The sequence below is a fragment of the Podarcis vaucheri genome (assembly GCF_965113315.1).
Source record: "Podarcis vaucheri genome assembly, chromosome: 16".
Classification (NCBI taxonomy): Eukaryota; Metazoa; Chordata; class Lepidosauria; order Squamata; family Lacertidae; genus Podarcis; species Podarcis vaucheri.
The window spans coordinates 24414026-24435694 of NC_138754.1; the positions used below are offsets into that span (position 1 = coordinate 24414026).

Below are 21669 nucleotides of genomic sequence, written 5' to 3' on the forward strand. Positions count from 1 at the left end.
AATTAATAAATGTTCGTTACGGATCGATTTTTCTTGACTTTATCTCGTTCATGTTCCTAAGAACTTGGGTTGGGTGTCGGTGACGACTGAAAAGGGTCCATGAAGTCGGGGGGTTGGGAAGCCCAGTCTGCACTGACCAGCAGCAACTCTTTGGGGTTGATTTTTTTAGACAGGCGGTCTTTCCCATCCACCGGTGGAGACTGAACCAGATGTTCTACCAGTGAGCTACAGCCCTTCCCAAGTCTTCCCCGTTAAGGGGAGGGCATCTCTTTAACTCAGATTTCCCCAAACTGGTGCCATCCAGATCTTTTGGACTACAATTTCCATCAGCCCTGGCCAGTGGCAGAGGTAATGCAAAGCGGACTCCCCCCCCCCTTTGCACCACATGTAACAACAAACAGAGCAGAGGGCTAAGATCTGCCCTCCTCCCAGAGCAAGGGTAGGGATGGAGTGGGGGGACGGGGGAGAAACTGGCCTATTGTACAAAGGTGGAATTTACACGTGTTGCCCCGCCTCTGGCCACGTTCACCACTGGTATGTGGCCCCCCTATGGCAGAAAAAGGTCCCAATTCCGTGCCTCAGAGGAACAGACGGAACACAGGAGTTCTGGCACCAGCACACCAAGCCCCTGGGTAGAGTGGGGTGAGGGGGGTTCAGTGGGGGTGGTGGCCAGGGAAAGAGACAGGCAGGAGAGAGCCCTCAGACAAGGATCCCCGGATATTTCCCCCCATCTCTAGAATTTGAGCCATATTCCAAGTCAGGAGTGGGGAACTTTGAGCCTTCCAGATGTTGCTAAACTACAACTCCCATCATCATCATCATCGTCATCCCTGGCCGTTAGCCACGTTTGCCAAGGCTGATTGGAGTTGTAGTCCAGCATACAGAGGGCCCAAGGTGCCTCCACAACTGTTCTCCGTGCTTCATTTTATGGCCTTTGCTTCTGGCCTGGCTGAGCTCGCAATACAATCCCAGATCGGAGCCCGGCTACTTTCATGAGGAATGGGCAAATTCCCTCCATTTCGTGTTTCCTCAAACTGAAGTTCACTTTCCCTGTCATTCTGCAATTTAATTTTTAAGTCCACAGCAATCTGAGACTCGTTTTCACCTAACGCACAGTTTTGCACTCCTTGTTTTCCTTACACGCACAGAGTTTTACATGCAATTCTCCCTGACGTATTTCTCAGAAGACTATTTTGGCATGGAGCGGTATGGCAAATTTAATAACAGTGCTAATACTTAGGCTTTTTTTTGGGGGGTATGCTTTCCTCCACAAATATATGCATTTTTCTGGACACTTAACCCAGATATATGCAAACCAAACCAAGCCAATTCCCACCCCCACCCCCCAGTTCCTTAGCATTCATTTGGGCTCACTCTCCAGGAAGAAAACTTTGCATTGCAAAATTTGGATATGTGAAAGTTTTCATGTCTTGGTTTGAAAAATGCAAATCAAGGTAGGTTCGCCTTTAAAATGCAGAGAGTTAAGAGGAGACCCTCTATTCTCCCTTACAGAGCTACAATTCCCAGAATTGTCTGGGAACAAGGGTTTATTTTAGGTGTGATTCCTGCACAGCATAAGGTAGGACTAGTGAACTTTTTTTGGGTCTTCCAACTCTACAACTCTGTGATTGCTTAGCCACTTTAGCAATTGTAGCTTTGGGAATGGGGAATTTGGGGGTGGTCCTAAAAAACCCTCAGCACCCATAACAAACAACTACAGCTCACAAGATTCTTTGGGGGCAAGCCAGGACTGTTAATAGTGATATGATACTGCTTTAAATGGATGGGATGGGTGATGACCTGAGTGTTTTGATGATTGGAGCAGATGTTATTTCAAGGGGCAGCAATGAAACAGAACACAGAACACAATGCAAAAAAGCTCCTGGATACTTTTGCAAGGGTGGGGAGACTGAAATTAGGGTTGCCAAATGACTGGAAATGAGGAAGAAGAAAATATGGACCCACCCACTCTGTTCTTTAAAAAAAAAACTCTGATCTGCAAAAATCAGCCCACAACACTTTTCGCACTATGGAGTCATAATCGGTTGCCAACATTTGCACACCAAGCTGCTCCTAAAAGGCAGAGCTGCAGCAGCGGGTTGAAGAGTTGGCAATCGTAGTTGGGATCGTGCCAGAGTGTTCCCGTTCTCTTGCCTATGGGAGGAGAAAGGCAGCCTCACACGTCCGGTCCTGGTTTCAGATTGCGTTGGCCAGCGACAAGAAAGCTGTGCTTATTGCTCCCACTGTAGCATGCAAAGGAAGAATTCCGCATCTCCAAGATGGGAAGCTTTCTTTTTTAAAACAAAAAACCAAGTTTCTAGTCCTTAAGGCTGTGGAAATAGGCTTAAAAGCCCACAAAAATGTGGACACAAAAGATTTACACAGTCCATATAGATCATCACATGTGGTTTTTCTTGGCAAAGAACTTTGATCATTTTGGTGAACAACAAAAATGTTCTGTTCATGCAGAATACGCACTGAGCTCTGAGAAATAAAATGTCCGGTGAAGCAGCTTTTGGCTCACGGTGGCTCACGTCACACAATAAACCTTTAGGGTAGCCTTCCTTCCCCAATGTGGCCTCCCTGCAGATGGTTCTGGACTTCAACTCCCATCAGCCTCAGTCTTGTGCTGCTGGGGTTGATGGGAAAAAGGTTCTGTTGGCTGGGGGTGATGGGAATTGCGGTCCAAAAATCAGTGGGTGCTGGTGGGGAAGCTGCTTTCAAGGTGCCGCGAGGCTCTTGGCTGTTTTGCATACCCTGGGAGGTCTCAATAGGAAAGCGCCTTCATTTCAGTTCCCCTTATATCTCTTGCACACCCCTAGAAACCTGCCAGCTTGGCTCACGTCTGAGTAGTGGAAATGGGCTTCTGTTGATGAGGGCACAATGGGGGCAGAGAGCTGGGCATCAGGGCAGATTTTTGCAAGTCCAGCTGGTTTCCAAGACTCAGTGTCCCTTGGTTGAGCTAGCGAGCGTCTGGGGTGGGGGAAGAGGAGAGAAAAGGAGGGTCCCCACCCCGACCCCACCCCACCAGCTTACCCAGGTGCCTTTCTCGCCTGGTTCACCTTTGGGCCCCGGCTCACCCTGAAGCGGAAGGAGAAAAGACATGAGAAAACAAAGGTTTGGGGCGGTCTGTGGTTATTGCAAAAGAAATTTTCAAATAGGAAATTGCATTAGACCCTCTTCTGCTGTTGTTGGAACCTAGGAAGCTGCCTTACACAGAGTGTAAGGCCAGTGGTCCATCTAGCACAGTACTGCTCGCACTGACTGGCAGCAGCAATCACATGCGGACATTGCCAGACCTACCTGGAGCTGCTGGGAATTGAGCCTTCTGCATGCAAAGGCACTTGCCCCCTTGCTGAATTGTGTAAAACAGCATATAACACCAAAGTACCAAATTCAAGAGCCATGTACCGTAACAGCAGGGAGAATCTTACATGCAACATTTTGGAAAAGCACACGGGGAACCTAGTAAGATGGATTTATTAAGATAATTCTGGGAGCATTTGAGAATTGCAACATCTCATTGTCATGATTAGAGATGGAGAAAGGTTTCCATAAGCTGGAAGCGGTTGGAAATTAGTAATCAACCCAGCATAAAGAATTTGCAACCTCAGGCAAAAACCAAATTTCAGTGAGAATGGGAAGGACTCCACAGAGGCTTATGAGCTCACAGAACCCGTGTTAGTGACCTATGATGTAAGACGTATGTAATACAATAAAAAAGCTTCATACGGGTGTCAGGGAAAACCAAAGCTTTTTTCTTTCCAAGGGTAAGGGTGGTGCAGGGAGGGGGGGCAGGCTTGGCCCACTCTGGGAAAGGCAGATTATGGATGCTGTCTTGGGCATGGAGACAGGCCATTATAATAACTGTGTAATATTAAGAATCCAGTACCTAGAGGAGGCCTCTCCCTGCCAGACTTGAAATTATATTTTGAAGCCTCCTCTATCTGCTGGATCCAGGAATGGATAAAACTAAAAAATACAGGTCTATTAGATTTGAAAGGATATGACAATAGATTTGGCTGGCATGCATACTTGTGGTATGAAAAGGCAAGAGTACATCAAAGTTTTCAAAATCATATTATAAGGAAAACGATTTTTAAAGTTTGGGAGAAGTATAAAGGATTATTAGAACTGTGCTGTTTTTTTTATTGATTTGTACGCCAGTTTTGGGAACTGAAGAGCTGGGTATAAATGCTTTTGAATTGAGGATGGTGAACCCGCGCAGGCCTCACATGTCACTGGACTCAACTCCCATCATCCCCGACCGTTGACCTTGCTGTCTGAGGCTGATGGGAGATGGAGTCCAACAACTCTCCGGAGGAACCCAGGTCCCCCAGCCCTGCTTCAAACGAATCAATGAATGAACAAGCGAATGAATGAAAGTCCCATAGAGAACAGTGACCGAGGAAGTTCTCATGTAGTGTAAGAGACATTTCTCAGAATGTGCAGAACTTCCCTGGTTGCTGGGGTTTGCCACTAGCCACCCAAATTTCTCGCACCCACCCTAGCAGGGTATTCTCTCTCCTCTGCTGTGCCACACTTACGCGTTCTCCGTCTAGACCTTGGCGGCCAGGATATCCTTGCGGTCCCTACAGGAGAGACGAAGGAGTAGAAAAGAGAAAACCTGAGTCACAGAATCATAGAACTGTAGAGTTGAGAGGGACCTCAATAGTCATCTAGTCCAACCCCTTGAAAATGCAGTCCATGGCTATATGCTTCGGTTCTCCTGCCCCACCAACCCTCCAGGGACCTGCCTAAAACCCCTTTTTGGTCTTCATCCTCTGCCAATAATAATAATAATAATAATAATAATAATAATAATAATTACTTTACACCATGCCCATCCGGCGGGGTTTCCCCAGCCACTCTGGGCGGCTCCCAACAGATTAAAAACAGAATAAAACATCAAATATTTAAAACTTCCCTAAACAGGGCTGCCTTCAGATCTCTTCTGAAAGTCATATAGTTGTTTATTTCCTTGACATCTGAGGGGAGGGCGCCACCACCGAGAAGGCCCTGGTTAAAGCAAATGCAGGGAACCTCTGGCCTTCCAGAATTTGCTAAACTCCAACTCCCATCAACCCCCTTGCTGGGGCTGGAAGGAGTTGTAGATCAGCAACACATGGAGGGCCAATGGTTCCCCACAGTGCTAAAGCAAGAGGGCAGGATTTGAACCCAGGTCCTCCGGGCAAGTACACGAACATGAGAGCCCACCCCCATGTCCGATCCTGACCTGGAGCGAGGCGCCTGCTTCTTTATATGTCTCTGGCTCAGGGTGAAATCCCACAGGGGTAGTTCCTCCAGCCCCACAGTGCTTTAAGAGCTCTGAGTGCTCCATTGAGTTTCCTGTTCTGGCAGATGGAGGGTTGCCATCTTCCAGCCAGCCACTGTAGATATGCTTTTGAAAGCTGCTTGATGTGCAGACGTCAGCAGGGGTAATAACAGCTCTACAGTGGTACCTCTGGATGCAAACAGGATCCGTTCCGGAGCCCCATTCGCATCCTGAAGCGAACACAACCTGCGTCCGCACGTGCGCGGGTCGCGATTCATCGCTTCCGCGCATGCATGTGCCGTCATTTTGAATGCCTGTGCATGCGCGAGCGGCGAAACCCGGAAGTAACGCGCTCCATTACTTCCGGGTCGCTGCAGAACACAACCTGAAAATATTCATCCCGAAGCTACTTCAACCCAAGGTATGACTGTATATCTTGTGGAGAGGAATTTCTTGCTGGCGGCTGCAAGTCAAACCAGTTTGGTTGGTCGAGTTAAGGACACCGCAGTTTAAGGAGATTGACCAAGCTGGAAGCTGATTCTTAGCTGTGATTCCTGCATGTATCTAACCACACAATTCTATGATGCTATAAAACTTGGATGTAAGCCTGAGAGCACGTGATGCTGGAGGGCAGTACTCACTCTTTCTCCTCTCTCTCCAGGGGTACCAGCTGCCCCGTCGGCGCCTGGGGTTCCGGGGCTCCCCTGAAAGAAAGAACCGTCGCAGCTTCAAACAACAACAACAACAACAACAACAACAACAACAATAAGCCTGTTTGAATGAAAGGTGATGTACAAATAAACAGCAACATAACACAACTTGCATAAGACGCGATTAATAATAATAATAATAATAATAATAATAATAATAATAATAATAATAATAATAAAAACAATGGATCTCAGTTGCAAGGGACCGTTCTTTTGCAATTCAAGAAAATCTTTAATAAAAATTATTCCAAGTCGGTTGCAAGGGATCTCTCCCCACCCCAAATACGGTGGCAGCTAAGTGTTACCTACAGTTTAGTCCCAAAATACTGGGAGGTTCCAGACCCTGGAAAAACACCACCTCCTATTCAAATCATCAGCTCAAAATGCAATTGGGCTGTTTCCGCAGCAAAAGTGCTGCCCCTCCCAGAAACCCTTGCCTCCTTCCGTCAGAGATCAGGGGTACTTACATCACGTCCTGGCTGACCTGGGGTTCCAGCTGGCCCTGGAGGACCTACAGGAAGAAAGAGGTTTCACACTCCTGGTCAGCAACTAGTTTTTGCTTGCTTTGAGAAGGGAGGAGCTGGAGGGAGGGGCAAAACCCCCCCAAACCTCCTTTTCTAAATTGGCCAACCAGCAGCACCCACAAGGCTGCAGCTGTAACTACAACCTTCCCACCCCACCCCGAATTTTGTTGTGGCTGTTGCTTCCCACCCCCAGGGGGCAGGATTTGGCCCTGATCTGTTGCAACTCCCACTTAATACTGTGATAGGAATTTTGAGGTCTTAGATATATGGTAATGTTCATAACCGCACATACATAGATCAGCACAGGAAGATCGACCTGAAGCCATTTTGATTCCTAAACTGAGCAAATGTTTTCTCTGCAAGGTCAAAGTGGGAAACCTCCCCATTGTCTCTTTCCTCACAAATCCTGTCTTAAGGGCATATTTAAGATATGAATAGGGTGTGAGCCTGTGACCTGGCCCAGTATTTATCATTACAAAAGACTAGCCAGGCTCCCCAGGAAATCTAATCAAGTAACCTGCCAGACAGGAGATAAACAAGGACAGGAGAAAAACATTCAAATTTCTGTTTAGACCGCCTTTTCTGTGATATAGGTCTGAGGGGTGGTCTTAGGTTACACCCCTTCCGTGATGTATGTATGATGTTTCTGGGGGTGGTCTTGATCTACAGGGTGGCAATTTCAAAAGTCTTTATAAAGCCTTGTGCACCATTTTTCTGGGTTCCTCCTCTCTCCTGCGGGTGAGGGGAGCACCCTGTTGCAACAGATCAATAAAGATCAAGCTTACTAGCTGCTTTGCTTCTCAGTATTCTCTGGTTGGCCTCTGTTATTTTCTCCTACCAATAGGGAACCTGCGTAAGGACTCTATATGGGCTCTTGGATACCCCATAAGGGAAAAGGGCAATTTTTGTTTTCAACAATACTGTGCGACCTCCTTTCCCAGCTGGGCCTAGCAGACTCTTGCTCTAGTCTAGGCGGAGGAAAACAATTCCTACCACGGTCAGAAAACACTTCCAACAACTTTCCTGGAACGGAAAGTGCAATAATCAAACCTGCCACCAGAGGCCAATAGAACACCAGCTATCAAATCCTTCCTAAAGTCGCTTGACCCATCACCCATGGATGGCAACAGGTTGCTTTGTTTCCTACCAGGACACTCACAGAAAAGGCTGAAAGAAGCACGAGAAAGCTGTTGTGCTGGTTGGGAATGGCAGGTCTGCAAAGACCGGCTGCGGCTGGGTGGGAGTCCAAAACATTCAGAGGACAGATTGAGTCCACGCAGCTAACATAGTCTCTGGGTCGTCGGCAAGCCACAAATTTCATTTCAGCAGTCAGATACTATGGGGAGAGGCACTTCAAGCGTTCAGGGTGGAATGGCCACATTTCGTGGACCCGGCTTTTGACAGGTATCTGCATAGCGACACCATCTGGAATATCTCCTGTGGTTCTCCTGTCTCTTCCTAGACTCCCTTTGGAGAAGGGCCAAACATGGAGGTAGGGCATCTATCCGCCTTGCAGGCAGAAGGTCCCAGATTCAGTCCCTGATGGCATCTCCCCAGGTACAGCTGGGAATGTCCTCTGCCTGAGACCCTGGAGAGTTGCTGCCGGTCCATGTGGACAATATTGAGTTACCGTATTTTTCGCTCTATAGGACGCACCTTTTCCCCTCCAAAAATTAAGGGGAAATGTGTGTGCTTCTTATGGAGCGAATGCAGGCTCCTTGGCTTCAGCGATAGCAACGCAAAGCCTCCGAAGGGCAGAGGAAGCGCTCCCTCCACGCTCCGGAGGCTTCGTGTTGCTTTCGCTGAAGCTTGGAGAGTGAGAGGGGTCAGTGCGTACCGACCCCTCTCATTCTCCAGGCTTCAGAGATAGCCGCCTGAAGCCTTCGGAGCGCAGCGCAAGTTCCAGCTGCACTCCGCAGGCTTCAGGTTCCTTTCGCTGAAGCCAGGAGAGCAAGACTCTCCCAGTAAAACTGGGTAAAATGTATAAAGTGTGTAATAAATGTTGGAAGTGTAAGGAGACAGAAGGAACATTTTACCATATGTGGTGGGAATGTAAGAAGGTAAAAAGCTTCTGGGAGATGATCTATAATGAGTTAAAGAAAATGCTGAAATATACTTTTGTTAAAAAACCAGAAGCTCTCTTGTTGGGAATACTGGATAATGAAATTTGTAAAAAAGATGTGAAATTAGTCTTGTATGCAGTAACAGCAGCCAGAATTTTGCTGGCACAGAAATTGAAACAGGAAGAGATGCCCACGAAAGAAGAATGGAGGATGAAACTGATGGAATACGCAGAAATGGACAGATTGACGGGGAGAATTAGGAACCAACGTGACCAGAGATTCTCCGAGGACTGGAAGAAATTTACAGAGTATATCAAAAATTTCTGTGATGAGCAAATAACGTTCGTTGGCTTTCAAGAAGCTCTGTGAAATTACTGTTAGAAATATTGTTTAAAAAATATGATGTGATTAAGAGTATTTGAGTGCAATATAATATTGGGAAATGTGAGACGAGGATAAAAAATAAACGGAAAATTATCAAAATGGATGTATAATTTTGTAAAAATCTTTTTTTTTATGGAAAATCTAATAAAAAATATTTATTTTTAAAAAAGGAGAGCAAGACTCTCCTGGCTTCAGCAGAGAGGGAGAGCTGTGCAGCGCCCCTTCAGCCAAGTGGGAGGAGAAATTGAAGGGGCTCCGTTTCTCCTGCCGCTTCGCTGAAGGGGCGCTGAGCAGAGAGGGGGAGATTTTTTTTTCTTGTTCTCCCCCTCTAAAACAAGGTGCGCCCTATGGTCGGGTGCGTCCTATAGAGCGAAAAATACGGTAGATGGAACAATGGTCTACCTGTTTGTCTGCCTGAGGAAGCTTCACATTTTGCTGTTTCTGTAGGAAGGGCCATAACTCAGAGCATCTAAAGTCCCAGGTTCGAAAATGTTCAAACTAACTTTTATTTAAAAACCTGAAGCTTGGCATTACAGGTCAAGAACTGCCAAGAGAAAAGAAGAAACTCTTTATGTATGCTACGACGGCGGCTAGGATATTACTAGCCCAAAGATGGAAAAGCGAAGAAATACCAACTAAAGAAGAATGGATTCAAAAACTGATGGGATGGCGAAACTAACAGAAAGAGTCAGAGATAAAGACAATAAAGATTTTTTAAAAGATTGGGAACCATTTATGTTGCATCTACAGAAACAATGTAAAGAAACAGACTCACTAGCAGGGTTTGAGTAAACACTTACAAGCAACAAAAATAAGTACAAAAAATTAGAAAGGTGATGTTAAAATGATAAGAGATAATAACAATTAATATAGAAAATTTAGATGTGATGTAATATAGCAAGCAGGGGAAGCCAATATGTTCAAAACCAGAGGAGGAAGTTGAGGAAAGTTGGCAGGGAGGGGGAAATTTGGGGAATGTATTGTTTCTATTTGACAATTTGATATGTTGTAATATGACTGGGGGGAAATGTAAAATCTAATAAAAATTTATTTAAAAAATAAAAATAAAGTCCCAGTTTCAATCCCCAAAAGAGTTTCCAGGAAGGCCTGGCAGACAATGCCGCCTGAAACCCCATAGAGCTGCTGCTCGTCATTCTCCCATCCCTGGGTGAAGATACAGGGCCAAAAAGAGACTTACCCATTGGTCCCGGAAGGCCAGGCGGCCCAGCTGGACCAATGACCCCCGTTTCAATGAAGGTGTTTGACAGAAGTGGGTCCCCTGAAATCACACAAGCAGAGAAAGACCAGGGAATGGGTGTCTCTCCTTTGGAAACCAGGCTGGTTATTCAAAGTATTGATTTCTATACAGTTATACCTTGGGTTACAGACGTTTCAGGTTGTGCGTTTTCGGGTTGCGCACCACGCCAAACCTGGAAGTACCAGAACGGGTTACTTCCAGGTTTCGGTGCTTGCACTTGTGCAGAAGCGCTAAATCACGCTTTGTGCATGCGCAGAAGCGCCGAATCGTGACCCGCGCGTGCGCAGACCATCCTCTGTACCGGTTAATGCCAAAATAAGCCTCTGAGCAGTTCGCAAAGCTTTTAAATCCCTCAAAATATAAAACCTCCGCTATTATAATAGGCAGTCAAACCATCCCCTGTGAAACAGCCTTGGTAAATTGTCACCCTCCAGATGTGATCTCTTAATTCTTTATTCCAATCCTCCCTTAGTTAGCTAGTAACAAAGATTTATATATGTTGATGACCATTTTTTGTTGCTGTTGCGTAAGAACTAATCAACTGCTTCAATATCTCTGGGGGTCTCTGAGGCTGTAAAAGCTGCTGGTCCATAGATGGTGGTTAGCAAGCATTGCCATTGAGCATTTGTAGGTAATCTGACTCTTAAGACGGAATATGTATAAAATTCATCCTCTTCATTTATCAGCTGGTCTAACGTTAATACAGTGGTACCTTGGTTTATGAACTTAATCTGTTCCGGAAGTCCTTTCTTAAACCAAAGCATTCTTAAACCGAGGCGTGCTTTCCCATAGCAGCGGGGGACTCAATTTACAAATGAAGCGGAAGCGGAACATGTTCTTATTCCAAGGCAAAGTTCACAAACCAAAACACATCTACTTCCGGGTTTGCAGCGTTCTTAATCCAAGTTGTTCCTAAACTAAGCTGTGCTTAAATCGAGGTACCACTGTATACCGAAATTCATCCACCTCTTCCATACGAACATTTCTTTCCTGATTTTTAAAGATGGGTTTCCCCACAAAGTCATTTTGTCGTGGGAGAAAAGGTCGAATTTATATTTTTTGGATGTGTGGTGCCACATTGTTCGAACTGATGTTATCTTGAGCATTAATGTATTAAAAACCCAAGTGCTGCCCATCTTTCTAAAGGTCCAAAGTAGCCCAATTTGGACCATTGTTTTCAGTTATGGGTCTCCAGAATTGTGTACCTGACAGTAAATATGCTTAGTGATACAATTCTAAGTCTGGGATCCCAAATCCTCCAACTTTTATCCGTATATGCATTTTTTGCGGAGATATTTCTTGGAACTGAAGAGCCCCAAAGGCATTTTCTAAACAAAGATTTAGCTGGGGCTGATGGGAGATATAGTCCCAAACATCTGGACGGTGCCAGTGTGGCCAAGGCTGCCTTAAAAGAAAACAGCAGTTCGAACAGGAGACTGTAGTAGACAGATCAAGGGGAGAGCGAATGGGCAAAACCATCCTGGACCGAGAGATTTAAGCATCTTTCACCTCACAAAAACAGATCAGGAAATGAGCAGCTAATGCAGGGGAACTTAATCAGCAAAAAGGCTGCATTCCCTTCTATGCAACCTCTCAAGGGCCACACGCCAGTGGTGGGCGGGGCAAGAGGCAAAAGTGGGCAGGGCAACAAATGTAAATAATTTACATCATCATCAACCTTTATTACGGTCCAGAGACCCAACAAATCGTTACAAAGCAATACACAATTCATACAGCCTACCTCCAGGTTAAACATGCATTTTGTTCAGAATATAGGGATCATTGGTTCTTGCAACCACCGATAAAAACTTTGCCACTGCTAATGTTCTAGTGTTTGTCTAGTCTTCCAATAGGAACCTGACATAGTGAGCCTCTGATTTGCCCGGGAAAGGTACCAGCAAGGGTAATATCAGTTCAGCCCTGGCTTGCTCATATTTTGCACAGTGCAACAAAATATGTTTTATGGAATTGATGTCTTGAGCACACGAGCAAAGTCTGTCCTGGTAGGGAACTCCTCTCAACCTGCCATCCAACACTGCAGAAGGAAAGAGGTTTAGTCTGGCTTTGGTGAAAAGCCTTCAATAATTTGGTACTGTCAGTTTTTTAATGTAAGATGTTAACTTAAAGACATGCCCATATTGTACTCCTACTGCCAGCAGACTACAGACTGCGTGTAATCAAGATCGCAAGTCACTGTGTGCATTTTCCCATAATCTTTGCTTTAACGTCTTTAGGGCACCTTCATAACCCAGGTAATACAGTTGGGGGGGTGACAGACCAATAGAGGTGGCTTTTTTAGCCATGGTTTTCTGCCATTTGCTGACAAATTCCTCATTGGCCAGGTGTTGGTGCAAACCCTTCCCTAGATCAAACACTGAAATCCTGAGCCAATGTTTTAGGGCAGCCAACCACACCTTAGTTGAAACTGAAATAATTTAGCCTTTGTACAGTAGGCAAGCTTCTACACTGCCACAGCCCTCTTAGTCCTCCATCTAGGGCAGCAAGATCCAAGTTCAAGGACACATTCCACTGAGGGCAAAGCACTCAGAGAGGGTGAGGCCAAGGGAGCATGGCCTGAGGAGAGTTCCAAGGGCCAGATAGTGAGGCCGGGAGGGCCGTATCCAGCTCACAGGCCTGAGGTTCCCTACGCCTGTGGCCAAGACACTTCCCTTGCCTGGGAGGTTACTCACTTTGATCTGGAATGGGCGATATCTTTGGTCCCACAGGGGCTGGTGGGCCTGGTGGTCCAGGAGGTCCTGGAAGGCCCTTTTCTCCGGGGAAACCTCTTGCGCCGTCCCGCCCGGGGGGACCAGGAGGCCCCGGAGGCCCTGGATGAAACGGTGGGAGGGGAAAACAAAACAAAACAACACAACGGTGAACAACGAGAGCTGAGCCAGGAAAGGTGGGTTTCTTCCAGCACCTGTGGGCAAAAGCTCAGGGTGCCACCTTTTTAGTTATTTATCACATCTATACGCTACTTTTTTCTGTCAAGGAGCTCAAGCATGGTGCACATGGTTCCCCATTCTTCCCATTTCGCTCTTACAACAACCCTGTGAGGTAGCTCAGGTTGAGACAGTGGGCAGTCCCAGGTCACACCACCCAGTGAGTTTCAGATCAGAACGGGGATTCGAACCCTGGTCTCTCACAGATTCGAGTCCGACACTATTATAGAATCATAGAATCATAGAGTTGGAAGAGACCACAAGGGCCATCGAGTCCAACCCCCTGCCAAGCAGGAAACACCATCAGAGCACTCCTGACATATGGTTGTCAAGCCTCTGCTTAAAGACCTCCAAAGTAGGAGACTCCACCACACTCCTTGGCAGCAAATTCCACTGTCAAACAGCTCTTACTGTCAGGAAGTTCTTCCTAATGTTTAGGTGGAATCTTCTTTCCTGTAGCTTGGATCCATTGCTCCGTGTCCGCTTCCCTGGAGCAGCAGAAAACAACCTTTCTCCCTCCTCTATGACATCCTTTTATATATTTGAACATGGCTATCATATCACCCCTTAACCTCCTCTTCTCCAGGCTAAACATGCTCAGCTCCCTTAGCCGTTCCTCATAAGGCATCGTTTCCAGGCCTTTGACCATTTTGGTTGCCCTCCTCTGGACACGTTCCAGTTTGTCAGTGTCCTTCTTGAATTGTGGTGCCCAGAACTGGACCCAGTACTCCAGGTGAGGTCTGACCAGAGCAGAATACAGTGGCACTATTACTTCCCTTGATCTAGATGCTATACTCCTATTGATGCAGCCCAGAATTGCATTGGCTTTTTTAGCTGCCGCGTCACACTGTTGGCTCATGTCAAGTTTGTGGTCAACCAAGTGCCACACTGCCTCTCATGCTGAGCATGAGGAACAGCAGAATGTGAGCTGTACAAGCTGGGATTTGCGTGGTTGTCAGAACTGTGCACGACCACAAGTGCACCACCAAATCCAGCTTCTGGAAAACCTCAGCTTTCATTTAAAAATGAAAACAAGTTTCGCCTCTTGTGATGCTACCCTTGAATCAGCAACTGGGCACAATTCGGCCTGCTTGATTTAACTTATCACCACACCTATCATTATCAATGATGATGATGATAAATTATTGTAACATTTCCCATATGATGCCCTTTCTTTTGATGCCCCCAAACAAAGGGTTGTATAGACCCATTGAAATGCGTGCATGAACCTAAGTTAGTGGTATCCATTAACTTCAATGGGCTTACTCTGATTAGGACTAGCACTGCAGCCAACTCCCAAGTAAAATCACAGACAGGTCAGCAGTAAATGATACAAACACAAATTACGTATAATGCTGCAAAGGCCTGTGGGAAATATTGAATGAAAAGAACGTGGGCAGACCGGTTTCAATAAAGAGTCCGGTTTCAATAAAGAGGAAATGCCTTAACCAGGGTGCCACCACTGAGAAGGCTCTGCTTCATGTGGCAAACTCCACGTTGTCGTTATGTTGTTAATGAGGATTGGGGTTGGCATGGATGTCCTCTGGGGATCCCCTGCAACCGTGGGATTCTGTAGCTGTAAGACTGGGGTCTGCAGAAGAGGATGGCTGCTAAAACTGGCAACCCAGTAACAAATACCTCCTGGCAGAAATAGAATGATCCTTGTAAAACAACAAATATAATGTTTTTCGATATCTGACGAAAACAAAGAAAGAAATGCAATAATCTGGAACAGTGTGTGAAAAAATAGTAGAAATAATAATACAATGAGTCTAATCGGAAGTCAAATGTGTTTGTTTTGTTTTTCTTTTTTCCTTTACCCCCTCCCCCCCCTTCTTCTTCCTCTTTGCTTTTCTTTTTTGTGCCTCCTTTCTTGGTCTTTTTCTTTTTGATTCGTTAAGAAAGAGATAATGATATCAAAGTGTAATATGTAAACTTCAGTAAGTTAAGAGTGATGTTGTGTAATTTTTCTATTATTATTTATATATTGTTAAAATTGGTTAATTGTAATGAATTGATGTAGCAATTACGGTGGTTTTTTCCTTTGCTATTGTTGAATTCTAAATAAAGTTATTAAATAAATAAATAAATAAATAGTCAACCCAATTCCTTTCGCTATGTCAATAGGCCCTAGCCAGCTTTATTGAGAACTCCTGTTTGCCATGTAACCTTGGACAATATGTTGCCATGGGAACTAAATAGCTGGCGTCTGAAAAAAGGTGACACCACTCCTTCTCCTGATTGGAGCTGATCTTCTTGTTATAAGGCGCAAATGGGGAACCTGTGGCCCTTCAGATGAAACTCCAAATCTCCTCAGCCCCAGCAAGCAAGTCCAAAAGGTCCGACGATGGGAGCTGGAGTTTGACAATATCTGGGGTGCCACAGGCTTCCCCATCCCATCACTAAGGAGTTCAGAGGCAGGTTTTTGGCTCCGAGCGGCTTGCAGCTGAAGACCGGGAGCGTGCAGAGACGGGAGCGGAGGAAGCGAAGGGGGAGACTGGATTTGGCAAAGGCAACCCCTTCCCACTCACTCCCTGCTCCCCCCTAAAAAAAAATTAGCTCAGGGAGGTCCAGAACAAAGAGGTGGGATTTACAGAGGAGAGTTAGGCCTAGGAGTGGGGGGTGGGGAAGAGGGTGGTGAATGGGGTCTGTGTGGGGTTGGGCTGGCTGGTTAATGTTTTAACTCCAAACGGCCAGAGGCAACTTTCTCTGGGACGCTTTCCAAACCCAATAAACATTATGCAGACCCAGAGAGACGGCCGGCCAAGTACGACCACAGCTCCACGTGAGCTCAGATCCCCAGCCTTGCTTGCCCGGGGAGGGTGCTTCCACCCCAGCAAATCCCCCCCACAAAAAAGCCCACTACGAGAGACTTCAAGATACCCTACAACAACTGTGTTTTCCTCAGATTTCTGATCATGGAGGCAAACTTCCAAACCATCCCCTCCCCGATTTAACATTGGAGACATGCTTCACTCTCGTGTCCCCCCCCCCCCAAAAAAGAGGTTTTAGACCAGGAGAGAGAACAAACATTCGTCCTGCAGAGGAACCCGTGGCCCACATCACCACGTCACTGGAGTGAGAGACAGTGTGGTGCAGTGGGTAGAGCATGAGAGTACAATGTGGGAGAGATCAGGGTTCACAACCCCACTGAGGCACGTGAAGCTCACCATGGGGTGTGACCGTGGGCCAGACAGTGCCGCCTAGCCTAGCCTATTTTGCAGGGCTGCTGTGAGGATTAAATGAGGAGGGGGAGAATCATGTAGGCCACCTTGAGCTCCTTGGAGGGAGAATTCAGTATATAAATGTAATAATGTATACCGTATTTTTCACTCCATAGGGCACACTGGACCATAGGGCGCACCCAGTTTTTAGGGGGGGAAATCAAGAAAAATAATCTTATTTCCCCCCCAGCCCCAAAGAGCAGCGTACAGGATACGCACAACCTCTCCCTGCCAGAGGGGTTGCGTGCGGCTATGTTACAAACCAAGGCAGCCAGCGGGATGGATCCTGTTGGCTGTTTTGGCTTCCTCTTTAGCCCCACGCAACCTCTCCCTCCCAGGAGAAGCTGTGCTGGGCTAAAGAAGCCATAGCCACGTGCAGCCTCTCCCTGCCAGAGGGGCTGCGCGCGGCTATCCCTAAAGCCTGAAGAGCGAGAGGGGTCGGTGCGCACCGACCCCTCTTACTCTCTAGGCTTCAGCGAAAGCAAAGCGAAGCCTTTGGAACACGGAGGGAGTGCTCCCTCTGCGCTTCGGCGGCTTAGCGTTGCTATCACTGAAGCCAAGGAGCCTGCATTCGCTCCATAGGACGCACACACATTTCCCCTCAATTTTTGGAGGGGGAAATGTGAGTCCTATAGAGCGAAAAATATGGTAATTGGTGGTCTGTGGACCCCAGGGTTTGTGTGCCACCATTTACATAACAAAAACTAGTGTATCAACATTTTCAAAAGATATCAACATTTTCAAAAGTATTAGCTAACTGGGAGCCGCTGGCCTAGTCTTGCCGTTTCTTTGCAAGGCAAGGCAAGCGTAAAGCAACTTGCAACAACATCAGAAAGGTTTCTTCTTTCTTCAAGAATATGATTAAACAAATCATTAAAGGTAAAGGGACCCTGACCATTAGGTCCAGTCGTGACCGACTCTGGGGTTGCGGCGCTCATCTCGCTTTATTGGCCGAGGGAAGCGGTGTACAGCTTCCAGGTCATGGTGGCCAGGATGACTAAGCCGCTTCTGGCAAACCAGAGCAGTGCACGGAAACGTCGTTTACTATATATTGAAATGATTCATTTAAAGCAGCAGAAAAAGGTCCCGGAGACTTGGGAGGGGAGTCTCCCCCAAGGCTGCTAGCCACCGCATTTTTTGCTCTATAAGATGCACCCAACCATAAGACGCACCTAGTTTTAGAGGGGGAGAACAAGGAAAAAAATATTTTCTCCCTCTCTGTGCAAAGGATTCTTCAGCGGAGCAGCAGGAGAAACAGAGCCCCTTCCATTTCTGCTCCCGCTTCGCTGAAGGGGCGCTGCGCAGAGAGGGAAAGCTGCGCAGTGCCTCTCCAGTGAAGCGAAGCCAGGAGAGCAAGAGGGATCGGTGTGCCCCAATCCCTTTTGCTCTCCTGGCTTCAGGGATAGCCGCCCAAATCCTCCCGCTGTGCTCCGGAGGCTTCGCGTTGCTTTCGCTGAAGCCATGGAGCCTGCATTCGCTCCATAAGACGCACACACATTTCCCCTTCCTTTTTAGGAGGGGGGAAGTGCGTCTTATAGAGCGAAAAATACGGTACAGTGGTGCCTCGCAAGACGAAAATAATCCGTTCCGCGAGTCTCTTCGTCTAGCGGTTTTTTCGTCTTGCGAAGCAACCCTATTAGCGGCTTAGCGCTATTAGCGGTTTAGCGGATTAGCGGCTATTAAAGGCTTAGCGGCTTAGCAGCTAAAAGGCTATTAGCGGCTTAGAAAAAGGGGGGGAGCGGGGGGAAATCAGAACACTCGCAAGACGTTTTCGTCTTGCGAAGCAAGCCCATAGGGAAATTCGTCTTGCGAAGCAGCTCAAAAACGAAAACCCTTTCGTCTAGCGGGTTTTCCGTCTTGCAAGGCATTCGTCTTGCGGGGCACCACTGTAAGTTGTTTTTAGCTGGAAATGCAGAGGATTGAATCTGGGGCTGCCTCCATGCAAGGAGAAGGTAGAGTTGCACCTGTAGAGCAGCGGGGGCTTACCTTGCGGTCCAGCAGGGCCTTTGACGCCAGGTACGCCTGACGGGCCGCGGATGCCAATGTCTCCTTTGGGACCCACAGGGCCTGGGGGTCCCTGCGAGGCCAGCCTCCCTGAAACAAAAGGTTTGGAAAGGGAAGGGGGTAACAGTCGAGGAAGATGCGCATTCACAAGATCACAACATACAATGAAAGCACACAGCTTCCTCCAAAGAAGCTCGGGAACTGTAGTTTGTTAAGGGTGCTGGGAATTGTAGCTCTGTGGTGGAGAGAAACTACAGTTCCCAGGACTCTCTTGCTGGGAAGTTGTGTGCTTCACATATATGGAGCGGCCATAGCTAAAAAGGGATGTGTTGAGACTGGGATTCACGGCGAATGGTGTGTTGCAGTGAGAATTTCAGTCCTTGAGAAAGAGAAAGTAAAGGGAAATGTTTGATGACATCAGATTACAGCAGGAAAAGAAAAGATGAATGTAAAATGAACATTTCACACAGAAATTCACAGTCTCTTTTTATCAATGGTCATCCAAGATCCTTCTTCAAGCGGCCCCTCCTCAAAATGAAAATGGGCCTTTTCCAGAAGTGGTTCCCCAACTTGTGCAACACTCTCCCCAGGGAGACTTGCCTGACACTAGTTACGTATCTTTTGGTCCCAGGCAAAAACATTCTTTTTTTTAGCCATCTATGGCCTTTCTGCATGGGTGGGATGTTTTGATGTAGTTTGTTTGCTTTTTTAAAAACAGAAGTGTCTTTCATAATTTATTTTTAATGCTGCTTTTAATGTATTTGTACGTTTTCTTTTTCCCTTAAAATATTGTAAGTCACTTGAGTACATACCATCCCGTCCAGGTATGGTGGTCCTCAGCCTCTCTCTGGGGCCTGGAGAACCTGCTGAATACAGAGGGGGCAAGACGTTACATTACCTGGAGCTCCTACAAGCAAGGCTATGTTAAGACTGTAACACATGTACACCCAACACAGTGTCCCTGGTCTTCCTTCTTTCAGGATCTTTGGAATGCTATGTACAAGGCCTGACGTAAGTAAGAAGAAACCTCCCTGTTCCTTTATCCTCAGATCATACACTGCTCTCTGCTCAGTAAATTGTTATCAGGATTGCTTTTCTCTCATTCTCCATCTGTGGTATTTAAGTGACCCTGCTACCAGCTGCAAGGAGATACAAGGACTTTAAACCCTAGGGAAAGTGCTCTTGTGCCTGGGTCTTCCTCAAGGGTTTCCCATTACAGGCATCTGGTTGGCCCCTGTGAGAACAGGACTAGATGGGTCATTGGCCTGATTCAGCAGAGCTCTTCTTAGGGGACGCAGGTGGCACTGTGGTCTAAAGCACTGAGCCTCTTGGGCTTGCCAATTGGAAGGTTGGCAGTTTGAATCCCCACGACAGGGTGAGCTCCCATTGCTCTCTCCCAGCTCCTGCCAACCTAGCAGTTCGAAAGCACGCCAGTGCAAGTAGATAAATAGGTACCCCTGTGGCAGGAAGATAAATAGTGTTTCCATGCTCTCTGGCTTCCATCACGGTGTTCCGTTGCGTCAGAAGCGGTTTAGTCATGACCCGGAAAGCTGTCAGTGGACAAACGCCAGCTCCCTCGACCTAAAAGCGAGATGAGCATTGCAACCCCATAGTTGCCTTTGACTGGACTTCACTGTCCTGGGGTCCTTTACCCTTTTTTTACCTCTTAGGGCTGCAAAGCCACAAGTTACAACTGCGCTAGAACAAGGACCCCTTTGCCACACAACCGTCTTGAAGCGACACTGAGGTCCCCCATCATGTTTATCTTCCCGCCGCAGCGGTACCTATTTATCTACTTGCACTGGCGTGCTTTCGAACTGCTAGGATGGCAGGAGCTGGGACAGAGCAACGGGACCTCACCCCGTCATGGGGATTCAAACCGCCAACCTTCCAATCGGCAAGCCCAAGAGGCTCAGTGGTTTAGACCACAGCGCCACCCGTGTCCCCTAAGAAGAGCTCTGCTGAATCAGGCCAATGACCCATCTCTGAGGCACCGAAAACCCTGCATAAGTCAATGTGGGTCATTCTCTGCAAAGCAGAACTGCAACCAAGGAACAACAGCAGTTGCTCACGGCGCATCATGTTCAGGGTTCAGCACACCTTTCCTGTTGGGTGTAATGAATGACAAAGCGACGAGGGAAGTCCTTGCACGTCCCTGCCAGGAAAGAACATCTCGCCATCCTTTCTCCCCATTGTCCTTTTGCAACTTGTGCAAAGAAGGGAGAGAAATATTCCATCATTAATTATTCCCGTCTTCTCCTCCCCTCTCTTCGCCCAAACCAGAAACACATGTTCTGTCAGAGCGAGGGAAGGACCACTAAACCTTTCCAGCTGCAGAGAGCTCCAGCCAAAGCCAGGAAGCTTCGCCAGGCCCCGGGACAGTCCCCGTCAGCCAGCTGCTTTCAATTTTGGCCCCCACGCCTGGTGTGCTTCTCACCAGCCCCGATGCAATGCTGGCAGCGGACTTCGGAGGAAGGAGATGGCGGGTGGTAGGAGGAGAGGGAAGAGAAGAGGCTGGAGCTGATAATCAGAAGCAAAACTCCATTGTCCCTGCTTCAATCCAGGAGAAGGCAGGGCCAGTCTTAGGATGCTGCTGCCCAGTTTGTGAAAACTTCAGCCAGTTTTGCCAGCCAGCCCAAACCAAATTGCTGCATGTCACTTACGATTCCACAGAAAATCCACGCAGAATTCTGCTTTCAAAGAATCTCAGCTTCCCCCACGCTGTCCTAATTTAAAAAGTACTGTTTTGGGGGGACAGGGGACGGGCTGATGTGGAGGACTCCCTGGTCCTGAATGGAGTAACTGTGCCCCTGAAGGACCAGGTGCGCAGTCTGGGAGTCATTTTGGACTCACAGCTGTCCATGGAGGCGCCGGTCAATTCTGTATCCAGGGCAACTGTCTACCAGCTCCATCTGGTACGCAGGCTGAGACCCTACCAGCCCGAAGACTGTCTTACCAGTGGTGCATGCCCTAGTTATCTCCCGCTTGGACTACTGCAATGCACTCTACGTGGGGCTACCTTTGAAGGTGACTAACTACAACTAATCCAGAATGCGGCAGCTAGACTGGTGACTGGAGGCGGCCGCCGAGACCACATAACACCAGTCTTGAGAGACCCCAGAGTCAGCCACGACTGGACCTAATGGTCAGGGGTCCCTTTACCTTTACAGGGCAACCACTGAGATTGAGCTGGAGGTGCATCACAGATTGGCTGGACACAGAGGATGGGTGGCCAGAGGGAGAAGAAGGAGCAGAATGGGAAGAGGATCTGCCAGAAGCTAAAAA

General features: G+C 47.4%; 1 protein-coding gene across 5 annotated transcripts in view; it reads right to left on the reverse strand.

Annotated features, from left to right (window-relative positions):
• EMID1 (EMI domain containing 1) overlaps positions 1-21669 on the reverse strand; it is a 68044-nt gene that overhangs the window by 11028 nt on the left and 35347 nt on the right. For 4 of the 5 annotated variants that reach the window (XR_014214498.1, XM_082203313.1, XM_082203310.1 and 1 more), the window contains exons 7-14: positions 19197-19250; positions 18367-18474; positions 12905-13042; positions 10155-10235; positions 6453-6496; positions 5917-5979; positions 4548-4592; positions 3037-3081 (exon numbers count right to left, since the gene is read on the reverse strand). Coding sequence is in view for 4 of the 5 variants with exons in the window: in XM_082203313.1 (XP_082059439.1) it covers positions 3037-3081; positions 4548-4592; positions 5917-5979; positions 6453-6496; positions 10155-10235; positions 12905-13042; positions 18367-18474; positions 19197-19250 (578 nt within the window). In the remaining variant the exon portion in view is untranslated. The remainder of the gene's footprint in view (positions 1-3036; positions 3082-4547; positions 4593-5916; positions 5980-6452; positions 6497-10154; positions 10236-12904; positions 13043-18366; positions 18475-19196; positions 19251-21669) is intronic. The other variant, XM_082203311.1, reaches the window with a different exon arrangement.